Genomic DNA, 26,329 nt, shown 5'->3' with positions numbered 1-26,329 from the left:
AAGGTATATAAGGTATGGTAAAAACGGTCGTTGATTTGTCAATTTTATAGAAGAGAAGAATAATTTTTCTACTGTAATTTTCCTGACATCACATGTGAAACAGATGAATAATATTTCTCTCTGATCTGTTCCCACAAAACAATAATTATTCATTACACATTGAACTACCCAACATTAAACAACACACACAAACTTCCATCTAAATTTATGTTGAATATACTAGAAGAAAGTCGAGATGAGTGATTCAATTTGCAATGAACATGCTCCAACACCACACAATGAGGAAATATGCCATGCCACAGGACAGCAACGCAAAAATATTATTGACAAACTGATAAAATTACTTGATGAAGCCGACGAAAGGTAATTATATACCGTAAAGTTGGGTTTAGACAAAAATTATTAACAAAATGTTAATAACTTAATCCTTATAGATTCTATTAGATTGAATGGAACTTGACAAACACATATATGTTCATCATGTGTATGATAAGTTATGTTAAATCTAATAGAATCTATAAGGATTAAGTTACACTTAACAGTTAGTGACTGCACTGTTATAGATTCTATTAGATTTAACATAACTTATCATACACATGATGATCATATGTGTTTGTCAAGTTCCGTTCAATCTAATAGAATCTATAAGGATTAAGTTATTAACAAAATGTTAATAGCTTTGGTGTAAACGCGGCTTAACGTTGCTAGAACCTCTATCATAATAATGTAGAGAAATGTAGGGAACTAAGATATACCGGTAGCTGAAACTTAATACTTACACCAATGGAAGAAGGGAGTTTTCCAAAGTAATTTTACAATAATCACATTGAGTCCATTAGACTGGACAGCCAGTACGCAAAGCAAGTTTGACAGCCAGGTCACTGACTAAGTCACTGTGCACTGTTGCACAGAAAGAGAACCAATCGGACAGCCAAATTTTAACTGCTAAACCCGGCATCCTAGTGTGTGCTAGTGGCTGCTCTAGTCTACAAACAATGCCCGGTTTCTGAGTGACTGCTCCGCTGGTTGCCTAGTCTAACAAAGGCACAATGTTATTATTGGAAAAAAATAGTTTTGGAAATTTTCATTACTTTATTGGTAATGAATTATTGAAAATTATTAATCATTTAGAACAGGGGTTCCAAAACTCTGTGTACCACACGCTCCCCTTACACATATCAGTTTTCCAATACCCTATTATTTACACTGTGTCTTACGCACCAACTCCTACTTGTACAAGTACTTGTTCTCCTACAAGTGTGTTCCTACTTGAGAGCGGTCGTATCGGAGTGGTTGCTGAGTCAGCTGTGCAAAGTTTAAACGTTCCGTAACAAAATATTTCGTGCTAGTGAACCGTGCTGTAGTGAATATTTTATTTGAGGATTTAAAAATGTCTTGTTTTATTTGCTCTAAATCCGTTCGGAAATCAGGTGATCTGATTTCATGTGTCGACTGTGAAGCGAATTTTCATATAGGATGTGTGAAAATGACCAAGGACGATGCGGACTACATAAAGAGAAACAAAGAAATTTGGAGATGTAGCAGCTGTTCCTCTACACGTCGCAAAAGTATGGTGAGTGAATCGACAACAGGAAACAAGGACGTGACTCTCCAAGAACTCGCAGGAGTTCTTGAGGTAATTGCAGGAAATCAGACGTCGATGAAGGAGAATATTAAGAAAATGGAGTTGGAGCTTGGGAAATCAATTGAATCATGTCATCAGGCGATTAACGACATAAATAAGAAGTTTGATGAACAAAACAAGCAAATTAGCACATGCCTCATCAACATCGATAAGCTTTCAACAGAAGTAGCTAGCCTCAGGAAAGAAAATGCAGAACTGAAGGAACGCGTCGAGGATATGGAACAATACTCAAGATCGAACATGCTGGAAATAAATGGTATACCCAAAAAACAGGATGAAGATGTAACAGAAATCATTTGTAGAATGAGCGAAGCATTAGGACACAAAATAAAAGCAGATGCAATCGACATTTGTCACAGACTTAAACAACGAAATGAAAACCTACCTCCACCAATCGTTGTCAAGTTCGTTCGTAGAACAGACAAACAAGTAATATTGAATAAAAGGAAAGTTACGAGGCAGTTTTCTACAAAGCAGATGGGAGAAACAACGGACCATCCAGTCTATGTGAATGAAAGTCTAGCACCTACGCGAAGAAGGATTTTCACCATGGCGAGAGAGATCTTCAAAAGAGGCGACATCGAATACCTATGGATCAAGGAAGGGAAGATTCTAGCTAGGAAAGAAGACGGAACACCAGTTATTGAACTCAAGAACAGTGAACAAGTGAAAAAGTTGAGCGTGATAAGTGCATCTAAGCAGCCAGGTAACCAAGAAAATAACAGTGTCAGTACCGTAAATAAAAATGTCATCAGAGATAAGTAACAGAGAAACACTAATTATTCATCAAAATATACGCAGTCTGCGAAGTAATTTCGATTTATTCTTAGTGCAAATGAGGAAATTAGAAAACAACCCGCTAATAATAGTCTTGACAGAAATATGGATACTAGAGAATGAAAGACTTATATCATATAGAGGGCTATTCCGTACATGGTAATTTCAATCATAACTACAGAGCAGGAGGAACTTTGGTTTATATAAGCAGTGAGATAACGTTCAAAACAAAGACAATAGTTTTTATTTCAGCGGACTGTGTACATATATCTTGTTTATATAATAATTTTGAATTTCAGTTGTTGGCTGCTTACAGGTTGCAATCAAACTCACCCAAAATATTTCTTAACGAATTAACCTTGTACTTAGAAGAATATTTAATATTAACGAAAACAATGAGGTCCCTTTCTTTTTCACGGGAGATATAAATATAGATCTTTTTCAGAACACCAGAATTATTGACGATTACAAATATTTAATGAATAGTTTTGGATTTGAATCACTCATTACTGATTACACTCATAGGTCCCGATTTTCCAACTCTTTAATAGATCATCTTTACTTAAAATCCGGCAAAAATAGAACAAAACTGAATAAAATTAATCTAATTCCAGAAATACTACATTTAGATATAACTGATCACAGTACAATCATACTTAAAGTTGAAGGATTGAAGAGATCCAACGAAGAAGCAGATACAAATTATAAAAAAATATGCCTAATCAATTACCGGAAGTTGAATAATATTTTATCATCGATTGATTGGGATAGAGAAATACCAGCAGTATCAGATGATGAGGGATGGGAAAATTTCATTGACATTTTAAAAAGCGCTATCAAAGATTCACAAGAAAATCTTCTTTTAAAAAATAACTTGACACAGAAATATAGGTCGCCATGGATAAATAGTTATCTGATCAAGCAAATAAACTTAAGAAATGAGTTATACAAGAATGCTATCAAACAACCTAATAATGACGACTTAAAACAAATATACAATACATTCAAAAATAACTTACGTAATGAACTGAGAGAAAGAAAACAATATTATTATTCAAAACTGTTTAGAGAAAGCCAGGGAAACATTAGAAAGACGTGGAAAACAATTGACGCGTTAATAGGATTGAAAAAAAATAAAGAACCACTAAAACTGATTGTTGATGAGCAGGGAAATAGCATACATGATAGTAATAAAATTTCTAATTCGTTTAATTCTTATTTTCTAAATGTTGTGAATAAAATGAATGATGAATTAGAACAAACCACATTGCAAACCAGGGAAGAGTCTGCTAGAATATCAAAAATAAGGTTTCCATACAATTCTCCAACAAATTCAATTTTTCTCCACCCTACAAATCCGGAGGAAGTAGCAAGTACAATAAGAAAATTGAAAAATAAATCTTCGCCAGGTGTAGATGGGATAAGCACAAGCATGATTAAAAAAACTTACATGAATTATTTGAACAAATTAACCGATCTAATTAACCTGAGTATTGCCAAAGAAAAATTCCCAAGCATGTTCAAACACAGCGTAGTTATACCTATTCCTAAAAAGCCAAATTGTAAAAACATAGATCAGTTCCGCCCAATTTCACTTTTACCGGTTTTTTCCAAGATTTTAGAAAAAATATTCAAGATTAGACTTGAAAACTTTTATAAAAATAATAACTTTTTTAGTGATAACCAATATGGTTTCCGTGAAGGAAGAAGTACAGAAGCGGCAATTAAAAATCTCATTTCAAAAATAAATGACAGTTTTAGTGTTATAATAAGTGTGCAGCTCTGTTTCTTGATATATCTAAAGCATATGATGCAATTGATAAAAACATGCTTCTAAAAAAACTTGATTTATATTTATCAGGAGTAAGAGGAATTGCCAATGATTGGTTAAGATGCTACCTATCTAATAGGAGTCAAAGGGTCAGAATTAACGATACGTTGAGTGAACCCGGGGACATTACCATAGGTATTCCTCAAGGATCAGTGTTATCAAGTACTTTATTCCTGGTCTTATTAACGATTTGACGGATGGTGACTTACAGGGAAAGATTACATCTTTTGCAGACGATACAGTTATATTATATTCGGCCAAAACAAATCAAGAACTTAAAAATAATTAGAAATGGATCTTAGCACCTTAGGTGGTGGTTTTGCGAAAATAAATTAACTATCAACACAGACAAATCTAATATAATACAATTTAATCTTCAAAACACGGATCAGGAGTTAACTAGTATTTACTTCCATAAATTAGATTGTGCGCAACAGGTGAATAATATTGTGTAACTGTGAAACTATAAAACAAGCACGTACAGTTAAATATCTGGGCCTCATATTGGATAGTAGGCTCACTTGGTCAGATCATGTACAGAAGATAAAAAATGAGTTATTTGTATACATAAGGAAGTTCTATTACCTCAGACAGTTATGTCCAAAAGAAGTATTGTTACAATTATACCATGCAATTATTGGTTCTAGAATAAATTATGGAATAATATGCTATGGGAGTGCATACAATGTTCATATTAAACCTGTAATTACTGGTCAGAAACATATATTAAAAATAATTGTAATAAACCTAAACAATATAGTTCAATGATGCTCTTCAGAGAACTATCAATATTATCAGTGAGACATTCTTTTCTATTCAAAGCATTGCTGGATTTAGCTGAAAATAATTTCGATATTCAACAGATGAGAGAAAGAATAAACCTCAGGAATTCACAGGACATTAACCTCCCAAAACCAAGATTAGAACATTCCAGACGACACTTCAAATACATAGCTATAAAAATATTCAATTCACTTCCAGTAACAACAAGGAAAATAGCGTCACGTCAGTTATTTAGAAAATAAATCAAGAAATTCATTTTACAACTAGACAACCCGAATGATTTTTTTACTAAATTAATATAGGTCTAAATTTAGTATAATTTACACATCACACGACATGAACACTGCAACAATCAAAGATCATTGAACTCACAAATCCCGTCCGGTATGCGTAAACAGTAAGACAGTATCAAATTTCAATCACTGTATCTTTCTTCAAAACGCATTCATTTATGGTATAATTACATCAGCACTTTGAAAAAAAACGAAACGTTAACTATGAATAAAATTGAACTAAATATGAAAAAAAAACAGCAACCACTCCGTACATAGTTTTAAGTTTTGTGTAAGTGTGTGTGTGTGTGTGTGTGTGTGTGTGTGTGTGTGTGTGTGTGTGTGTGTGTGTGTGTGTGTGTGTGTGTGTGTGTGTGTGTGTGTGTGTGTGTGTGTGTGGTGTGTGTGTGTGTGTGGTGTGTGTGTGTGTGTGTGTGTGTGTGTGTGTGTGTGTGTGTGTGTGGTGTGTGTGTGTGTGTGTGTGGTGTGTGTGTGTGTGTGGTGTGTGTGTGTGTGTTGTGTGTGTGTGTGTGTGTGTATGAATGTGTGCAAGAATGATTATAAATATTGACATATTGATTTATTTCAATATAATACCATATTCAATTATTATGTTCTTCATGATATAATATTTAAATTTGTTTATAAATATTTTATTATATATATTCAAGTGTCCCCACACAGGGTAGCCTATAGGGAACACATATTAGAAATTAGGAAACAATATTGTATTTGATTTTTGGAATGCATTTGATTGTATAATTATTTTTTTGAATAAAGAAGTTGAATTGAATTGTTGAAACAAATTAGACATACCTATTTACAAAAAAACTTTGTTTCTGACAGTAACTTCTCTGGAGGGAGACGGTTTGAGAACCTTAAACTCTTGTGTGATTTTTAGTTTTAGAAACTAGCCTTCTTTGGTTAAAGTCTTCTTCTTTATTGAAATTTATAACGACTTTATCTAGAAGATCTGAGAAAAGCATTTTATTTTTGTAATATTTTTATTTCATATGGGTGTCACGCATCGCCCCCTAGACTTTCGCCACGCCCCCCAATTTTGGAACCCTAATTAGAATAACTTTGTAACTTATAAAACTTACCTATTTCAAAATACTGATAAAGGATTGCGTCTGTCAAAAGTGCTTTTTAGATAAATCTATATAAGTTATAGTTGATACCAATTGAGATTTACTGCGACTAAAAATTAGATATAACCATTTATCCAGTCTTATTTTTGTCTTCTTTTTCAGGCCATGTATTTTTAAATACAAAGAAGTTGAACATTCTCCACCAAAAAGCTATGATCCTTTTGAAAGACAGAATGTTCTTAATAGGCGAAAAGCAATAGATAGAGGCAATCCAATTATGATGAAAAAATGTCCGGAGAATGGAGGATATCAAACACAAGTAAGTAATTTTGATAGAAAATTGAAAAATACGTAATACTAATAACATTATAATTATTATTCTACTATGACTGCATGTTTATTGTGAGGCGGCAGTTTTAAAGGTTCTTACAGGAAATAAGTATAATCCGGATAAAACTAATGTATTGCAGTGAGTAAACAATCAATATTTCATTGGAACAAAAATTATTAATATTTATTCATTCATCCTAGCATAGCTTACAATGATGTTTAAAAGTTATACTTTATTTTAAAATAGCTAAACTTTGAAACCAATAAAAAACTCTTTTACTCCAGAAATTTCAAGGAGTTTGAATTTCAAGTTTAGAATAAATCAACTACTGCCATTTATTTTTCAGTTTCTTATATTATCAATGAAAGCACTTTCTAACAAGTAAATAGGCATAGTACATTGGAATATAATTCATTTTAAACTAATCGAAATTACTCCTATTTCTAACAATGTTGATATTCATCAAAGTATTCATTTAATAGTTCGCCTGATTTTCTCCCAAATCATTCTAATGTTAGGTAAATAGATAAATTACTCCACCACATCATGAAATAGAACTATCATTCTATTGGGATTTCTAATAATAAAATTATTCCTAAAAAACTAAGTTTATATCGATCAGTATGGTTACTGTATAATGATTGTTTCAAATGTCCAATGAAAGCTATATAAATAGAAGAACTAAATACTTCTGCTACTGCCGAAATATTGAACGAAGAACTGAATAGCAGAAGGAAATTTGAAGAATGAAACTGTTCTAAAAACTGTGCCCAGACCGTTCCGATTCTCGGGGTGGGTACAGTTTTTGAACAGTTTCATTCTTAAAATTTCCTTCTGCTATTCAGTTTTTCAATATTTGCCAATATTTGTTAATAATAGTTATTTAACAGTTAGTCAATATTTGCAGTATATGGAAGAAGTCATTAGTTCTATTTATAACAATGTTGATATTCATCAAATTATTCATTTAATAGTTCGCCTGAATTTCTCCCCAATCATTCTGATGTTAGGTAAATAGATAAATTACTTCACCACATCATGAAATAGAACTATCATTCTATGGGGATTTCTAATAATAAAATTATTTCTAAAAAACTAATGCATAATGATTATTTCAAATATACAATTAAAGCTATATAAATAGAACTAAGGACTTCTGCTACTGCTGAAATATTGAACGAAGAACTGAATATCAGAAGGAAATTTGAAGAATGAAACTGTCTAAAAACTGTGCCCAGACCGTTCCAATTCTCGGGGTGGGTACAGTTTTTGAACAGTTTCATTCTTAAAATTTCCTTCTGCTATTCAGTTTTTCAATATTTGCCAATATTTGTTAATAATAGTTAGTTAACAGTTAGTCAATATTTGCAGTATATGGAAGAAGTCCTTAGTTCTATTTATATAGCTCTTATTGGGTATTAGAAATGATTATTATACAGTAATAATATTCCAGCAGTTGGTTAACTGCAATATCTAATAAATCTTCTATGATCATTGTTTTCAAGTTCTCTTGTGCTCTGATTATTATTGGTATGACACAGTTTGTTCATTTTCATTCAAACACGTGTGATGAATGAAGATCTTATAAAATTGTTTGCAGCGTCCAGCGCAAGAACAGTTCCGTCCTAGACAAGAAGAGCAGAAAGGAGAAGAGAGTGTTTACAAGGACTGTATCTGTCTGCGAGCCAATGGACTGCAGGACCAATGTCCTGTTCTCGACTGCCTAGGAAGGGAGGAGTGTGTGGCTGTGAACCCTGGACCATGCTGCAAGCCTGCACTCTCTCGTTTGTGTGAGATGCAACAACAGAAGGTATTATTCACAAGTCATTTTTTTATAATCCTAAGTTGGAGTAATTTGATCAAAAATGACTGAAATATAATTATTTCAAGAAACCACTACAAATTACGTTTAAGGCTGTACAAAACCTAAAAATAAACTTTCTACTCATGATATTTTTCAAAGTTTTTCGATTTGTTATCAAATCAAGCTATCAAAATGAAAAAGTTTTCTCAGGAAAACATTTTTTTCCGATCATTACTTTTTGAGATATGAGCGCCCAAAGTTTTAATTTTTGGGACAGAACATTTCAAATTCGGTAAGAGATAGATCCATGAGATTTAGAGGATAGATTCTTCATGGTATTGTTGATCTAGTGAAACAAAAATTTTCTGAAAATATCAATTTTTAAGATAGTTACTAAAAATAACCAAAAATAACTTTTAGTTGAGTTATTTCTGGTAAATTGAATAACTTTTTAAAAAATGTTGTTTTACTAATAAGAATATCCTCTAAATCTCATAATTTATCCTCTAAATCTCCTAAATCTCATGGATCATCTCTTACCGAATCTGAAATGTTCTGTCCCAAAAATTGAAACTTTAGGCGCTCATATCTCAAAAAGTAATGATCAGGAATATTGTTGATCCAGTAAAACAAAAATTTCCTGAGAAAACTTTTTCATTTTGATAGCTTGATGATATACAAATCGAAAAAAATTGAAAAATATCACGAGTAGAAAGTTTATTTTCAGCCTTTAAATATTGAAATACCTGCACATTTTACTTGCATTTATGAAAAACCTTTTACCGTTTAAAATATTGAAATCCCTTCACATTTTACTTGCATTTATGAAAAACCTTTTACCGTTTAAAATATTAAAAAATACCTTCTCATTATACTTGCATTTATGAAAAACCTTTTACTAGTTTATAATGTAGCATGCCGAAAAGGGTAATGGATAAATATAGGTAGGCCTATAAACTGATTTGTCTTGAACAGTAACAGATAGGATATTGACAATGATCACGAAATCCAATCAATTACTCCAACCTAAGTCGAAGTAATTTCATTAAAAAAATGACTGAAATATAATTATTTCCAGAATCCACTACAAATTACGTTTAAAATACTGAAAATCCTTCACATTATACTTGCATTTATGAAAAGCCTTTTACTAGTTTATAGCATGCCCCAGATCTCTCTGCTAATACTGTACTTCGTTTAGTACAAAAATTGAGTTACCAAAAAGTATAAAATAGCAAAACGCAGTCTCCTTCATCTTCAACAACTAACGGAGAGGTTGATACAATCAAAGGAAAGAACATTTGTGGTAGTTCTTCATCAAGTAAAACACCTGAAGTATGCTGGAAATTAGTTTCAGGGCGTTTGTCAACTTCGCCACGCCAAACAAATAATAGAAAACTCATTCTAGCCTATTCTATTCTAGTAATTTGTTGTTTTAAGGTAGATAGATATTGTAAATACATTGATTTATATATTTTCGGATAGGTGAGGTTGATTTTTTTTATAAAATCGGGTTATATTGCTCTTGTTACTATTTTACAGAAGCAACGTGCAGCGGCAGAGGCTGCAGTAAACTACAGTCAAAATGGAGGCCAATCAAACTACAGTCAAAATGGAGACTACTTGAACTACAGTCAAAATGGGAACAGCTTCCAAGAAGATTACAGTCAAAATATGTCTTATGAGGACTCTCCGAAAACAGTTAATTGTTTCTGCTATTATGGTTGATGTATGATTCAACATGAATTTTGAAAGATTACAACAAAATCACAAACACTACAACAGTAAAATAGGCATATTGTTTTTTCTTTTATTAATAACTAGCAGGTAACCCGTGCTCCACAAGGGTCTGTTTGAAGAATATATTGAATTTAGACAAACTTGAAACTTGATGAACTGAAAATATGCATATAACAATCCTCATTAAATTATGAATATGCAAAATTTCAAGTTAATCAGTTGATGATGCGTCATTCCTGTATTTCCTTTCCCGTACGGGAGTTCTTTCCTTCATTATAATATCGAAAATGTAGCGACGTCATGTACAATCGTCAAGGTAGATACTAATTTGTATAATCCCATGAATATAATCTAGAAATAGTAAATAATCTATTATGGAAATCTATTTTTCTAGTTAAAAATAGTTCTTTTTTAAAATACTCTCATTACCTGCGAAAATAGAATATAGTCGGGGAGCTAAAAAGCCAGTTAATCTGGAGGATGATACCATAGCCACCTCTAATACAAGGCCCCGGCCAACGATATTGCAACGCCGCAGTGTAGGCCTAGAATCTAATCCATGATTGGTGATAAGGATCAGCTGGTATTTTTTTAAATCTTTTTCACCAATCATGTATTAGATTCTAGGCCTACACTGCGACGTTGCAATATCGTAGGCCGGGGCCTTGTATTAGAGGTGGCTATGATGATACTCATTAAAGCCGGCTCCAGACTTGTGTCATTCGGCAAGCAGCAAATGTTCGGCGAACTATTCGTCTAGATATTTGCCGATTAACATATGGTATGTACATTTCACATGAACATTCGTCCACTTTGATGTGCACAAAAGTCCCACGCCGACCGGGAAAACAACGAGCACGAATGTTCACTGCTTGCCGAATACCAAACATCCATCCACACTACTTATGATTCGGCGAGTATGCTAGGTGTTTGCCGAATGCCGCATGTCTGGAGCCGGCTGAAACAACGAGCACGAATTTTCGCTGCTTGCTGAATAGACAAACATCCATCCACACTACTAGCGATTCGGCGAGTCGCTGCTCGGTGTTTGCCGAATGATGCATGTCTGGAGCCGGCTTAATAGTAATATGTTCAACATAATTATATTGCACTGTAACTCATGGTACACACAAGTGCACAGGCTTGGAAGTATAATACTTCTGGATACAGTACTAAGCTACTAGTCATTAAATTGAATTAAATTTGGAAATTAACTTGGTCGGGGAAAATAGAGTCGGTAAATCGATGTGATTTCTTTGTTCCTTGTTAGAATTAAAAAATCGAGAGAAAAAAGTCTGCAAGATTGAGTACTCTAATGATAATCGAGGAGAAAAGTTACTATTGTATGCTTTGGACTAGCTTTAATCCAAACATTGAATGAAATGTACTAGCATGTACTACATTTCAAAGACATGAGGATTGTAGCCTACCTTTCCAAGCCATCAATAACCACAGATCAAGTTCCAATTTTTTATTTCAATCGTCAAAAAACAACAAAACTGAACAGCAATATAAATAAGGTCCGACTGATTAATTTGAAGAGGATTGTAAAATGTTTGATATAGTTGTTGGGAACGTGATGACACTGAGGCGAAGAAGGCAAGAAGGCACTAGTCCATGAAGTAGGGTTGGCCGTTGTTCGAGTTGCGCTTTGTGAGCACTTCGACTCCGGTGTCGGTGACAAGGAGCGTGTGCTCGAACTGCGCCGAGAGCAGGCCATCAATGGTCACCGCTGTCCACTTGTCCGGCCACGTGTCGTCGCGCCACGCTCCTACCAACACACAAAACCACTGTGTAAAGGCCGCCACACTAGCTACTGTACTATATTATAAATTGATGATTGTAGTAATAATAATAACGAGTGACCTGTTTGGCTCAGGTCTGGTGTCAGAGTTTTTAGGTCGCAACTGATCAATTTCAGGGCCTCTCACATGACCTAACGACTGCTTTTTAGGCAGAAGGAGCCAACGGCTTAGCGTGTCCATCCGAAACACGGGAGTGGCCCGAGATAAATATATTGATGCTTGCAGTGTAACTGCAAATATAAGGTGCGTCAGAGAATGGCTCGGTTGAACAAAAGCCGGTTAAATTTTAACTGTGATTAAATGCTACAAGAACCAATCAGAGAAGTCTTCTATCCAAAACAGCTTTCTCAAATCAAACCAAATTTCATTTCGCCATAACAAAAATAAATTAATAATACCATAGAGAAACAATAGCGTAAGTAGATATCCCATGCTATAGGGCGTTTATGTCGCAACTTTTACTGTTATCTCAAGTCGATTACTATCGATTATTGTAGATTTTTACTGTTTTGGCCGGATGGGAGTATATGAACGGCACAAATGAGAGACTACCAGCGTCACAGAGTTCTTTGGGAAAGAAATACGTGGACTATCGGCTTGAGATAACAGTAAAAGGTGCGACATAAACGCCCTATAATATGGGATATCTACTTATCTATGATAATACATATTACGAAGTTGAGCAAAATAATAAGCACTTGAACAAAATAAGTGACTGGTTCTCTTGACATTTAACCATGATTAAAATTCAACAGGCTTTTGTGCAACCGGGCCTTACTTTTTCATCTGGCAATACTGTGAAAACAAGTTTTAAAATATTGATCTTGTTCAAAAGTTCAATCAGGACCTCCCACATACTACCGGACCTGAGCCGGTATTAAAAAATGGCCGCCGTATGTGGGGGTCTTATAGAAACTCATACTCAGGAAAAAATCACTAATCAGCTGTTAGAGAGCGTCACAATTTGCCAAAATCTAAGTTCGTCTAGTTCCTGTTCAAAATATCAATGCCGGCCACCACATACGGCGGCCATTTTTTTTTGTAGGCGCAGGCCCGGTATATAGGAAGTCCTGGTTCAATCACTACAGTTCCAGTAGTGAGCCGATGTCCATTGCAGATAAAAAACCGGGGATTAGAAAAAAATTGAATGGAGCAATATATGGAGAGCACGCCGACCTTGTGAAATAAATGCTGTCGTCGGAAATTCATTGAACCTTGTACTGTTTTGTACAAATTTCTTTGAGGCTTTACACAGAGTTTGTAGGTATTGTGACAGAAATTCCCTGAAGGGATGCATGTTTGCGATCCAAAAACCTAGGAGACCCTTCAGATGCGACCACTCTCATCACTTCAATTGAACAACCTAACTTTTTTTTCAATTGTTTCTCAGACGCACCCCATATAAGTCTAGTCGCAACTTAAGACAAGTGAGATGTTACACCAGTCCATCATGTGAAACTGTGCCCATCTGTGGTGTCACTGCAGCCAATAAGTTCGGTAGAAGTTGAGACACTTATAACAAGTGTGGGTTGATACGCTAGATTCATGCTCGTTGTGGTAGGGCAACTATAATGCCTCGCTACACTCTCACTGAGTCGCTCGCAGAATGCCCAACGTCTCCGATCGACATACATTGGGAGCGAAGGCGAGCGGTGGCATAGTAGCTAAATTATTAATGTGATAAAATTAATGATTTCAATGATGAAATAGCTTACCTTGAGAAATCATTGGTTCTATGGTGAAACAATGTCCAGGTTTCATAATTCCAATAACTTTGTTTTCTGAAAAAAATAATCAAATAAGTATAACTTAGTTCAACCTCCTAAAGATGTTAAACAAAGAATATTATAATAAGAAAACAAAGATATTTTCAAATTTCACTAAACATTTATTAAAAACTTTAAAACAGAACCATGGTTTCACGTAGTTAACCAACGCATCATCAGCTGTACTGAGGAATGATAAGAATTATGGAGAGATTTCACAACATCACCATCAATTCTACTAATTTTATTAAAGAATATTATTATTATTAGTCCATAATATCAATAATAGTACCAGTATCAGCAAATGTCAGTATTTTAAAATCATCAGCATAATTGGATGGGTAACGACCAGTGGCGAATCTAAGAGTCTGGGACTCCCCAAAATTGATTATGATAGATGTGAATATTATTTTTTATTAGCACGCATAATATATTCCTTTGCAAATTTGGGTAAGAGCTAGCCAGACCGCCTTCCAAACTGTTCTGTGGCTCTCTGTCTGGCCGACAGCAGAGAGCAGACTGGCTATCTATATGCTATATCTATTCATTCTAAATGGTGAGTCTTCAGCTCATGAGACTCTCAATTCATTCATAATGGGCGTGGCGTATTGTATGGTTGCTATGACAACGTTATGTACCATAGCCATGTAGTAGAACTTGGAGTCTAGGCTCCTACAGCTGGGTTCATAGTTCGAGTTCCGTATCGATGTCTTGATCTCCGATGTATCGAACGGTCGACATGGAAGCAAACGTCTTCAAACATCGATTATCGATGCTTTTAAAAATTTGATGATTTCAAATAAATCAGTTGGTTTGCTTCACCTACAATTCGGTTTTGGCGGTTTGATTTGTCTTACTCAACAATAATGAAACTACATCCTTTTTCAATTTCAGATTTATCTTTAATTTGTTGTTGAACTTTCAGGATAATTTCTTAATAATTATGCTATGGATGAGTGTAATGGTATGGTGAAGTATTTTCTTCAAACTCCGTTTTCTCCTTGTTTTTTGAATAAGAATGTGCTCTGAAAGACAAGCGGTAAGCTTTAGAGTTCCTAGACTTCCCTTTCAGTTATAGGTAGCTTCGCCACTGGTTACGACTACCAATTCCAAGTTACAAGATTTCATGGAATTCTGTTATGAAAAACAATTTGTATCCAGCACACGGAGAAATACTATTAAAGTATTAACCATACATAGGTGAATGGATATTAGTGATTCAAATTACAAGGACACCAGAACATAAACATGATACCTAATACGATGAATTGACCTTCTGAATCACATTTCCTATGTCCCTATATTTTTCATGCGGCTTAACTGCAACAATAACCACAAACAATAGGTAAATCAAGAAGAATTGTGATAGAATCACACAAGAGATAATCATATGCAAAATGGTTTTGAATAAACTGTAATCATACCAATGTCCAGTACGATCGAGTTATGTGAGCTATACTGAATCTCAGTGATTCACTCACTTGAAAATTGCATTAATATGTTGAAACATGTAGTGAATAAAAGTTTTTGAAAAAAGGGTACTTAGATTTCAAATTCCAAATAAATAAGAGTAGCCCTCACCATAAGTTAATAGATCTCAAAGCGATCTAACTTTATTAGTTTTTACAGAGCTCGTATAACTCTGTAGTTTAATCCTTAACAAGGACGCTTGTTCCAATCGATAACATTGATGTCAGTAACATTTCCAATAATTATTGACCGAGCGAAGTGAGGTCTAAGATTCAAGGTGACGGTTTGGCATTTCTCTTAATGTTTAAATGTTGCGCATTTACGGCGAAGCGCGGTAAAAGATTTTCATGAAATTTGACAGGTATGTTACTTTTTACTTTCCTTGCCATATTACCATAGGTAAGGAAAGTATTGCTTTCCGAAAAAAATTAAGGTACCCCAATTTCTAAATTTCTATACGTTTCAAGGTCCCCTGAGTCCGAAAAAGTAGTTTTTGGGTATTGGTCTGTATGTGTGTGTGTGTATGTGCGTCTGTGTACACGATATCTCATCTCCCAGTTAACGGAATGACTTGAAATTTGGAACGTAAGGTCCCTACACTATAAGGATCCAACACGAACAATTTCGATCAAATGCAATCCAAGATGGCGGCTAAAATGGCGAAAATGTTGTCAAAAACAGGGTTTTTCGCGATTTTCTCGAAAACGGCTCCAACGATTTTGATCAAATTTATACCTGGAATAGTCGTCATTGATAAGCTCTATCAACTGCAACAAGTCCTATATCTGTAAAAATTTCAGGAGCTTTGCCCCATCTATGCAAAGTTTGACTTTAGATTCTCAATTATCAGCCTTCATATACAATTTAAACAAAAAATTTCAAGTGGAAAAGATTGAGCATGAAAATCTCGGCAATTAATGTCCTGTAACATTTCCACCTAGAATTGAAAATAAGCTTGAAATCCGAGAAAATGTGATTATTAAATTGCAAACTGTTGGTTCTATTAAATCATTCACTATGAAGAGATAGCAGACCTCCTGTGTTTCCAGCGTTATTGACCTATCACCAGCTGTCTCATAACTTTGAATAGTAGACTTGAGATGCGCGAGTACACTAGCGTCAGGTGATCATTTTTCATAACGGCAAGGAAAGTTGTGTGAGTGCGCCACACCAGACTTTTCAATTTCGCGTCGACGTATATACTAGGTTTTTAGAAATTTTGCATTTCAAGGGAAAAAAGGAAAAAGGAGCCTCCTTCATACGCCAATATTAGAGTAAAAATCAGACTATAGAATTATTTATCATAAATCAGCTGACAAGTGATTACACAGATGTGTGGAGAAGCCAGTCTATTGCTGTATTTCCAAAAGGTCTATAGTTTCAATCAGGGACTTGTGGATGAGAATACTGCGTGAGGTCTACTGTTTACAGAACTACTAGTATAAAAATGATAATAGCTTGAGTGTTGGGAAAAATATTGTGTGCAACTGATGTGCAAACGTTTTTTCAAACTCGACCGGTTTTGCACACAAGTTGCAGAAACAGCAAACTCAGCTTGAACTTACCTATACTAATAGCTTTTTCCAGACATTCCCAAGTCACTTGAGTGAGCTTCCTGGCCGTTTCACTGACTTCTCCTATCAAAAATGTCTCATTAAGATCGCCATGGAAGTTCCTGTGATACACAGTAACATCAACTGTAAACAAACACAAATGAAAATTACAATCAATATTTCTTCTCACACTAAAACAAATATTCTCTAGCGTCTAACCTATTCTTTTGTGTACAGAGCTTTTACTGTAGAACTCAAATTGAGTACTTTTTCCCCAAAAATAAGAGTCGCCCACATTTCACCCCTTAGCTCCCAGCCAAATCACCCACTTTGCGGAAAAATCACCTGAACTAGCAACACTGTCTGTCAGTGCTAGACTTAGATGTGGGCGTTGTGGTGGGAGGGGCTATATTAGCGATAATCAACAAGTTCAGAGACCTTGTGTCCCATACACATCGCAATGAATCTAGAGCTGCAAAATAATTGTTGACTATGACCATGGGTCCGTGAGGATCAGACTGGAACTTGAGCTCCTAGGGAGCTCTTTTCAGAGCTACTTTGGAGTTCGTTCCTCGCCCCGTCTCAGGAAGTATTGGATCCCCCAGCTGCGAGTGCTGGTTCTTATGGTGAAGGGAAAACCTCCAACCAGGGGAACCATAAGACACCTATGGGGTGGAGGAGCAAGCGCCCACCTTGGAGACGTATACAATTGGGAGCAACGAGTAGTTTTCCTGGCCTGTAGTCGAGTTAGAGGATACGTCATGGCCCCGACCAGGCTCACGTACCGCCGGAACTGCGCAGTGCCCCGTCAATTGGGTTGGTACCACTGCAATGCAGGCTAAACTCCTCTATGATACTCGCCAACCGACTTAGCAGTGCCGATGGATAGTAGCTCGCGTGTCACACCTCACGAGAGGTGTAACGTTACACCCCTACCACTTGGAGGTGTAATGTTACACCCCTACCACTTGAAGGTGTAACGTTACACCCCTACCACTTAGAGGTACCCTGTGACCATGGGCACTTTCAAGGGTACAAGAACTGGTATATCTTTCAGCCCATTCCAACAATTTCTATGTTCTAAAGAAAAATACTGACCCACGATCCATGAGGAACAATAACTCTCCACTTCAAAACATTATACTTCTTTGGAATCTTTCAATTTGAAATAAATTTTAGAAATTTCATAAAAGTTTAAACATGCCAACTGTTTCCTGACTTTCAAATAAATTTTCTGACTCTTCCAGGTTTTCCAGGCCACCCAGTCAACTGTTAATATTCTGTTTAATTATGCAAATAAAATTCAATAAATGAAAAATAGAATTTATATTGAAAAGCACAATAATTAATACAATGAAACCATTAGTTAAAAGTTGAAATTAATAGTGGTTGATTGTACCATTGCAAATGTCGCCGTTCTGGAGCGGCCTGAGATCGGGAATGCCGTGGCAGATGACCTCGTTGACGCTGGTGCAGCAGGAGCGCGGGAACTGATAGTAGTTGAGAGGCGAGGGGTAGCACTCTCGCTCGATGCACGCCTCATGCACTATCCTGTCGATCTCGTCCGTCGTGACGCCCACGCCTATCGCCTTCGCTGCCTCGTCCAGCACCTCTCTACCCAGCTGAAACAATACAATACAATTTACTATATCACAGAAACACTTCATAATCAAGTATAGCTCAGTGGTATGAGTAACAAATCAAAAGTAGCAGCAATGAATAAAATATTATACAGGGTGTTTCAGAAGTAGTGTCGAACATTTTAGGGTATTGTTCCTGGATGATAGGAGACTACAATGTCGTATTTGAAGTGTACAAAACTCAGCGGTTATCCTTATAGGTGCCATTTTGTTTTTTCACTTAGGAATTTCTATCTCAAGAACAAAATGTTGTATTGGTCTGAAATTTGGCATGAATATTAATGCTATAAAAACTTACCTTTAAAAAATAAAATGAAACATTTTCTATGTAAATTTTCAAAATGACGGCCATTTTCAATTTTTGATTGCAAATTTCACGAAAACCGTTCACTTTACAGGAAATTTACAAGAGACAAAAAAGTTAGCAAATTCTATCAAGATTTCAAGGATACTTTATTTATCAAGATTGATCAGAGAATAACAGAGAAATTAATTACTATCGTACTGCATGCATGATCATGAACAAACAAGATCATCTGAAAAACATTGTAAAATTATCTGGATGGAGCCATACCGAGTCTCAAAGCTTCATCTTAAATAATACAATTGGAATAAAACATTAAATATTGATGTTTAAATTGTGAAAAGTGGTCATGCATGCAATACGAAAAGAGCTAATTTCTCTGTTATTCTCCGACCAATCTTAATAAATGAGGTATCCTTGAAATCTTGATAAAATTTGCAACTTTTTAGTCTCTTGTAATTTTTTCTCTATAGTCTGTGAAAACCTTAGTTTTCAGCATTGGTCTTATGACTACAGCGCTGCCAGATTTTACAGAATCCAGAGGGGCTGTGAAATAATAATTGTATGAGTGAAACAGCGAAAAAGAGAGCGCCCTTTTGATAAGACTCAGCATAAAAATGGCAACTGTGTGCTCCTATTGAAATTGCACTGACCATAAAGCTCCGTTCTGAAAACTAATGTTTGCATGGACTATGGTGATTATGTTTCGCAATTTTACGGGTTATGAATATAAAGTAGACTATCATAATAGTAGACAACTCTATATATTCCATTTAATTCTTTTGTTCATATTTTTATTTTTCTATTGTGAATAAGGATATGAAGAAGGATTCCACACAGCATTACCTCAAGGGTTTCATTTAGACTATAATACACAATGTATTATGCATGCGAAGGTGTCAACTTCACCAATTATGTTGTTTTCTTCAAAATTTGTACAATGCATGTTGATTGGTTGAATAAATAAGAAAAACCAGGTATTGCCTAAAACTTCTCTCTCCAGAATTTAGTCATTAAAAATTTCAAATGGGGTTATTTTCACTGACATTGGTCCGAAGCTTCTATTCTATTCCAAAATTATTTATAAATTGAATCACATTTGAGTGTTAGCCTGGTGACTTGTTAATTAGGCCTATAATATCTAGTCATAGAAGGTCTATAAAGTATATTTCATACTTGAACTAAAATACAACAGTCATGATAAAAAGTAAAAAATGCGAACTGTCATTATTTAACGTAAAAAAATCACTATAAAATAGTATTGCATGAGAGAAAGAGGTGAGACATTCTTACAAACAACGGGAGGCTCTTACAGAAAGGTTTGCCATTATCTATTAATAGGCCTTTAATGGATTTAGTTTATAAAGCGTCTTTCGTGGTATTTTGAGAGAAACTTGGCAAACACACTCAACATTCGATACACAGGTTTAGTTCAGGACATGAGTTGTGTGAGAGATGGAAATGTTCCAAGATTCTCCAAAACTAAACTTAAAACCGATATATTTCGTAGAATTCTGTGTTTTCAATTACAATGTAACACCGTAACATTTATTTTTTGAAGATGGCATCTTGCAGGTATGTTTCTTTTCTACGCAAACATTCCTGTAGTCTCTTCTTCATCACATTGTCCATGCATGGTTTGACGTAACATTACAATTTGAAATCGCTTCTTCCGTTGCAGAATTGAAAGCCAAGATTCGAGAAGCGATTTCAAATTCCAGTAGTAATGTTACGTCAAACTATGCATGGACAATGTGATGAAGAGACTACAGGAATGTTTGCGTAGAAAAGGAACATACCTGCATGATGTCATCTTCAAAAAATAAATGTTAAGGTATTATTTAATCTAAAATGGCATTATTTTTACTATTGAATATGAAAAACTTTATTTAAATATTTGTTTTACTTGAAATTATTCAACTTTCAAAATTTCCCGTTTCTCTGAAACACCCTGTATTTTCTCACCAAGGGCACATAGAGCAAAATGTGTTTGTTTTACATTGAGGTACCTCTATCTCGACGTCTTCCTCTATCTCTTCACTAAGGTTATCGTAAGGCCTCTGACACACCAGAGATATGAACTAGAGATACAATACCGGGTTTCACCAAAACAATACCAGTTTCAACGGTTTTAGTTATCAACTAATATTGAGCCACATAACATACCTAGTTGAAATAATTGATCGCTGGTTCAAATTGACATTGCTTGATGAAATCCACACTTGGTGTAAAACATTATAGGATGCGACAGACCCAAACTCTGTTAATGGGTGACTAAAGCCTCTAGCACACAAACGATGCTTAGTTAGTGAGCAGCAGGAGCAATCGACTAACTCCGCACAATATAACAACTTGTTTCAGTACAGGTACAACTCCTTAGAGGCTTGTCGACACGCACCGTTCGAGACGCGTCGCCGATAGGGAATTGCACCTTAACAGACAAGATAACTGATTCTTTGCCCGTTGTATATAGGTACCTTCTGAAAAACATTGAAATACCATACGTTGTGAAATTAAAATTACCTTCTGAAAAACAGTGAAATACCATACGTTGTGAAATTAAAATTTTATCGTGAAAAATAAAATAACATGTTTCACGATCTAGTGAGACAAGTAAAAAGGTCATAAAGTAGCTGCAGGTGAAAATTTTGTCAACTAAAACTAATCCTGGGCAATATCACTGGTGTGTCAGAGGCCTTAGGATAAACGCATAGTGAAGAGACAGAGGAAGACGTCGAGACAGAGGTAACTCAATGTGAAACAAACACATTTTGCGTAATGTGCGCTTACTGAGAAAATACATGCACCTCATGATGCAACACACACATCCTATACTATTAAACGAGCAATTTCTGTTTATATGTTTATATACCTGTATGTGACCGGATCTCGAAACCGGCTTTAACGATTCGCACGAAATTTGAAACAAAGTAGATTTATGATATGAAAATTCGATTGCACTAGGTCTCAACCCTGGGATAACTCGCTGAAGGACATTAAAAGGATAAATACGTCCTTGGAAAAACAGATGGAAATTTTGTCGTCTGTCGATACCGTAATGGAAGAGAGTGAACGAGTGCATGTGTGGGATCCAGCTGATCTCACGAGAAGAAAAATTCAGCAAGAGAAACTTATTTTCGTTTATTTTCTCTTTTTTTAGAAAACATGTTTACTTCAGAAAGTCCAAAATAGTAACTAGGTGCTGTTACTGTAGAATAGTACATAGTATAATAACAAAATTTGATAATAATATTTATATTTAATATTGTAGCTAACATAGTACATCATCCTAAATAGAATTCATAGTATATCTATGAATAGTCTACTGCCAACACAGTTAAGGAACTGGAATAACCAACCGGCTTTTTAAAAAGAATTATTTATTTCAACATACTAATACATCTAATACATGGTTATAAGCGATGAACGCTCTACGAGCTCTGGCGTTGTAATTGATGTTTGTTTGTTTTTTGAAGTGTGAATAAATTGTTATTTTGATGAGTGATAGTATCTTAAACCTAGATTTTGATTTGGACTGTAGTTGAGCGAAGTGAGGTCTAAGATTCAAGTCGACGGTTTGGCATTTCTCTTAACGTTTAAATGTGTAAATGTTGCGCATTTATGGCGGAACGCGGTAATAGATTTTCATGAAATTTGACAGTTATGTTACTTTTCTAATTGCGCGTCGACGTATATACAAGGTTTTGGGAATTTTACATTTCAAGGATAATATGAAAGGAAAAAGGAGCCTCCTTCATACGCCAATTATATTAGAGTAAAAATCAGACTATAGAATTATTTATCATAAATCAGCTGACAAGTGGTTACACAGATGTGTGTAGAAGCCAGTCTATTGCTGTATTTCCATAAGGTCTATAGTTTCAATCAGGTACTTGTGGATGAGAATACTGCGTGAGGTCTACTGTTCACAGAACTACTAGTATAAATTTGAAAAGGGGCAGTTTTGGATATAAACCTGTTGTGCCTCCTCATATAACTGTAAAAATAATTGTACGACTGAGAAAATGAATAAATAAATATAAATTCAATCTTTCGTTACAAATTTTCTATGCTTTTACAATCCAGAGCAAAGCTCGGTCCCCCGATATTTTTGTATTATGAGCGCCCGCAAGGTGAGGAGGTCAAGGTGAGACGCGCGGTAAACCTCTCCCGCCACCTCACCACCCATAACACATAATACATATACATTGAGGTGTCTCTATCTCGACCTCAATCTCTACATCTACCTGCTCACTATGTGATTACTCCAAGTCCCCCGTTGTCGGTGGCGTATTGCCTTACCTTGCAGGCGACTCGCATTCCCTCGATCTCCTCATCAGAGAGCGTCTTGATGTGAGTTGCCTGCATCTTCATTTCGAGTTCTGAGCGAGGCACACCTCCAGGGTGGTCGGCATAGTCAGGCCGCGGTATGCTTGCTGGCACCACACGCTTTTTACTCTGTGGAAACGGACGAAGTTTACCTGTTCACACAAAACATTTGTAAAATTTATAAGTTGAAAGCAAGTAATTCGTATTGGTTTCAGATACTTTATAATGAGTTACTTGTAGGATAAATAAATGTTTTGTTAGAGTTTTGAATTCGGTAAGCTATTAGTTTTGACATAGAGAAGCAATAGCTATGTAGATATCCCATGGTATAATGAGTTTATGTCGCAACTTTTACTGTTATCTCAAGCTGATTACTGTCGATTTTTACTGTTTTGTTGGGGTGAGAGTGTATGAACGGTACAATATGAGAGACTACCAGTGTCACACAGCTTCAAGGGAAAGAGCTACGTGGACTATTGGCTTGAGATAACAGTAAAAGTTACGACATGAACTCCCTATACCATGGGATATCTACTTACGCTCTTGTTCATCTATGGTTTTGACCAATAATACTAGGGCTCGGATGCACAAAACACTGTTGAATTGGGTTTGAAACTCATGATCAAATTTCAAGAGAAACAATCAGAGAAGGCATCTGGTTCTCGTGGCATTTAATCACGATTGAAATTTGAAGTTTTTTGAGCTATTTTTTGGTATTGAATTCATTTATTGAGTTTCCCAAGCAGGTAATATACCATTGGGCTTTATTGTTTCTGAAGGATAATACAATTATTTTGTAAATGCTTCATATTATGTGGTGGGACAATAAAGAACATAGTTGTTTCTAAACAGCATAATAGTGTTTCATGGTGTAAAATAAGGATAGAAGTTCATATCGAGTGTTGAAGGATACTCATAGTGAAAACGTAGGTAGCCTACTAACTTTTTGTATATTCTTATTTTATGTTAATACTAATGTAATTCAACATGCCAAACTCATCCAAATGTAGAGATTTATGTTGATTTAAAAAATGAAACTCCAGATCAGAGAGTATTTGAAAGTTAACTTACCTGTGTACCTAAAATGAGGCCAAGGATTGTACTCTTTATCCTTACTTTCTGATCCATCGATTGGTTCACCCTCTGGAATAAAATTACCTTCTTTACTTCATCTTTATTATCATTATTGGATGGAATAAAATAATAAGCTACATCAATAGATTATGCTCAGTAAAGGACTTGGATTGTTTATTTTAATTGAGCAGGATTGAATCAGTTTTGGGATTCTTCACAAGAATGTTGATTCTTCCAGAACTATAGGCCTACTCATTATCAATAAATGAATAATTTATTATTTATAATACTTGGTAAACAATTCATTATATTAATATACCATATTAAATGTGGTAGCAAATGATAAGATTTACAATATTCGTAGAATTACAAAAGTCTGTAGCCTACTTGAGTTTAGGCTGATAAATATTGGTATAATAAAATTGATGTGGATAGGCTACACATTTATTACATATTAATTAGTTTCTTCACTTGACATCTTATACTAGTTTTTATTTAAAAACAGTAATTAATTTAACTATAGCCTAAACCTATAATTTAATTATATAAACCTGTAAAACATACGTAATTTCTCAGAATCAGAATCATAGATCTCATAGCTATTACTATAAGAGCTACAAATAAAAGCATTTGCAGAATAACAATAATACATACGTGCTATCTTGTGCAGAACCTTATGAGATTTCCAGTTTTCTTTGAAGCAGCTCTGAAATGTAAAGAATTGAATAAGAAGAAGCAAAACTGAATAGATGAGGATAACGATACAATAATTTCAGTTAATATGCTAAAAAGATCTAGCTATAAATTGGGTTTGATTTTGAATGAAAAATAATTAACAAAAATCAATTTCAAAATAATCCCCAATATAACCAAAAATGTCAATTAGCAAAGATAAAGGTAAACCGTAAGGCCCTTTGAGGCCCTTATCTATCTTCAAGGCCTTAATCTATTAAACAGTCATTAGCCTAAAAGATTTTCGACCAGATTATTTTAAAGATCCCTTCTAATTCTATGAATCCCTTGGGTTCTTTGAGAAATCTTATTAGAACCATTAGCCTACATGTTTATCAATATCGTCATAGGCTACTTACAGTTGCAATATAAATTTAAATTTACTTTATTATTAAATTAACTGCACGACCCGCATTTCATCATTGAATAGTAGTAAGTAATAATATGTGAAAAACCAAACTTCTATTTAACTGACTGAAACGTGTGAAATCTTCAATCAAATAGACTAAACTAAGCTATTGATTTTTAGGATTTATGAATAAAGTATGACTCAAGTATTTTATGGTATTCAATCGTATTAAATTACACAATGTTTGTAATGGATTATTATGAATGTACCAAATCATTGAGGTAGGCCTTGGTAGCCTACCGAATCAAGAAAATATTGGATGCTCAAGTTGAATAAGAACCATGGATCAAATTCTTCATTGATAATTTTATGGCACTATTATTAATAATTTAATTGAGTACACCAATAAGATTTACAGTCTAAACTATAACAAATAAAATAGTGAGAAAGTACTCAAGGTTAATAGAATTTTAGGTTAGGGTTGTAGTTTATAAAACTGTAATAAACATATAAAAAACCAACAATAAGTATGAATTATCTTACTTGAGAGCAAAAGTATGAGCCTTGTATTCCTAGTTTCATACAAGTTGGACACTGTAAACTAGCACTTTTATCGCAACCCGGAGATTCACACCCTCGTGATTGTGGGGTGGTCGCCATTTTTAAATTTAGCTTTCTGGAACTTGATGCCAAAATGACCAAAAGTTGACTGTAAAGAAAAATAAGATCAGCTGTGATTTGAGTTTTCGAATGATAGAAAACTATAAACTATAAAACTGAGAAAAAAAATGATTAAAATGAATATTAAAAAAATTAAAATCAGTCACTGGATTTGTAAAAATATGTCATACCTAAAGATCGGTATCTTGTATAGTGGAACAATGACAATCTATGACACCGAAAAGCTGGGAGGATTTTTCGTTTCAGTTTGTCGTTGCATGCTCCAGATTATGAAGTGAGGTCACTTTTATATCCTCTGTCTGAGTTTACAGAGGAATAAAAATAATCTGTGCTGAATCCAATTTTTCGGAGA

General features: G+C 34.8%; 2 protein-coding genes across 2 annotated transcripts; one reads left to right on the top strand and one right to left on the bottom strand.

Annotated features, from left to right (window-relative positions):
- The first annotated feature begins 28 nt into the window (after nt 1-28).
- Nucleotides 29-10,675, top strand: LOC111054331. The gene is made up of 4 exons (XM_022341339.2): nt 29-363; nt 6,562-6,718; nt 8,331-8,540; nt 10,077-10,675. Exons 1-4 carry the CDS (start codon nt 236-238, stop codon nt 10,260-10,262), a joined length of 681 nt encoding a protein of 226 aa, XP_022197031.2. The 5' UTR covers nt 29-235; the 3' UTR covers nt 10,263-10,675.
- Nucleotides 10,676-11,730: 1,055 nt separating this feature from the next.
- On the bottom strand, nt 11,731-26,187 carry LOC111054328 (methionine aminopeptidase 1). Its single transcript, XM_039421799.1, is given in 10 exon segments — nt 11,731-12,045; nt 13,795-13,860; nt 14,366-14,368; nt 15,037-15,165; nt 16,881-17,012; nt 18,268-18,490; nt 23,115-23,293; nt 24,213-24,284; nt 24,870-24,921; nt 25,840-26,187. Coding segments are annotated over 10 exon segments (1,134 nt in total). The 5' UTR covers nt 25,957-26,187; the 3' UTR covers nt 11,731-11,884.
- Between the last annotated feature and the right edge of the window lie 142 nt (nt 26,188-26,329).

The sequence above is a fragment of the Nilaparvata lugens genome, chromosome 2, assembly GCF_014356525.2.
Source record: "Nilaparvata lugens isolate BPH chromosome 2, ASM1435652v1, whole genome shotgun sequence".
NCBI classification, from domain to species: Eukaryota; Metazoa; Arthropoda; class Insecta; order Hemiptera; family Delphacidae; genus Nilaparvata; species Nilaparvata lugens.
This window is presented reverse-complemented; position numbering and strand designations above follow the sequence as displayed.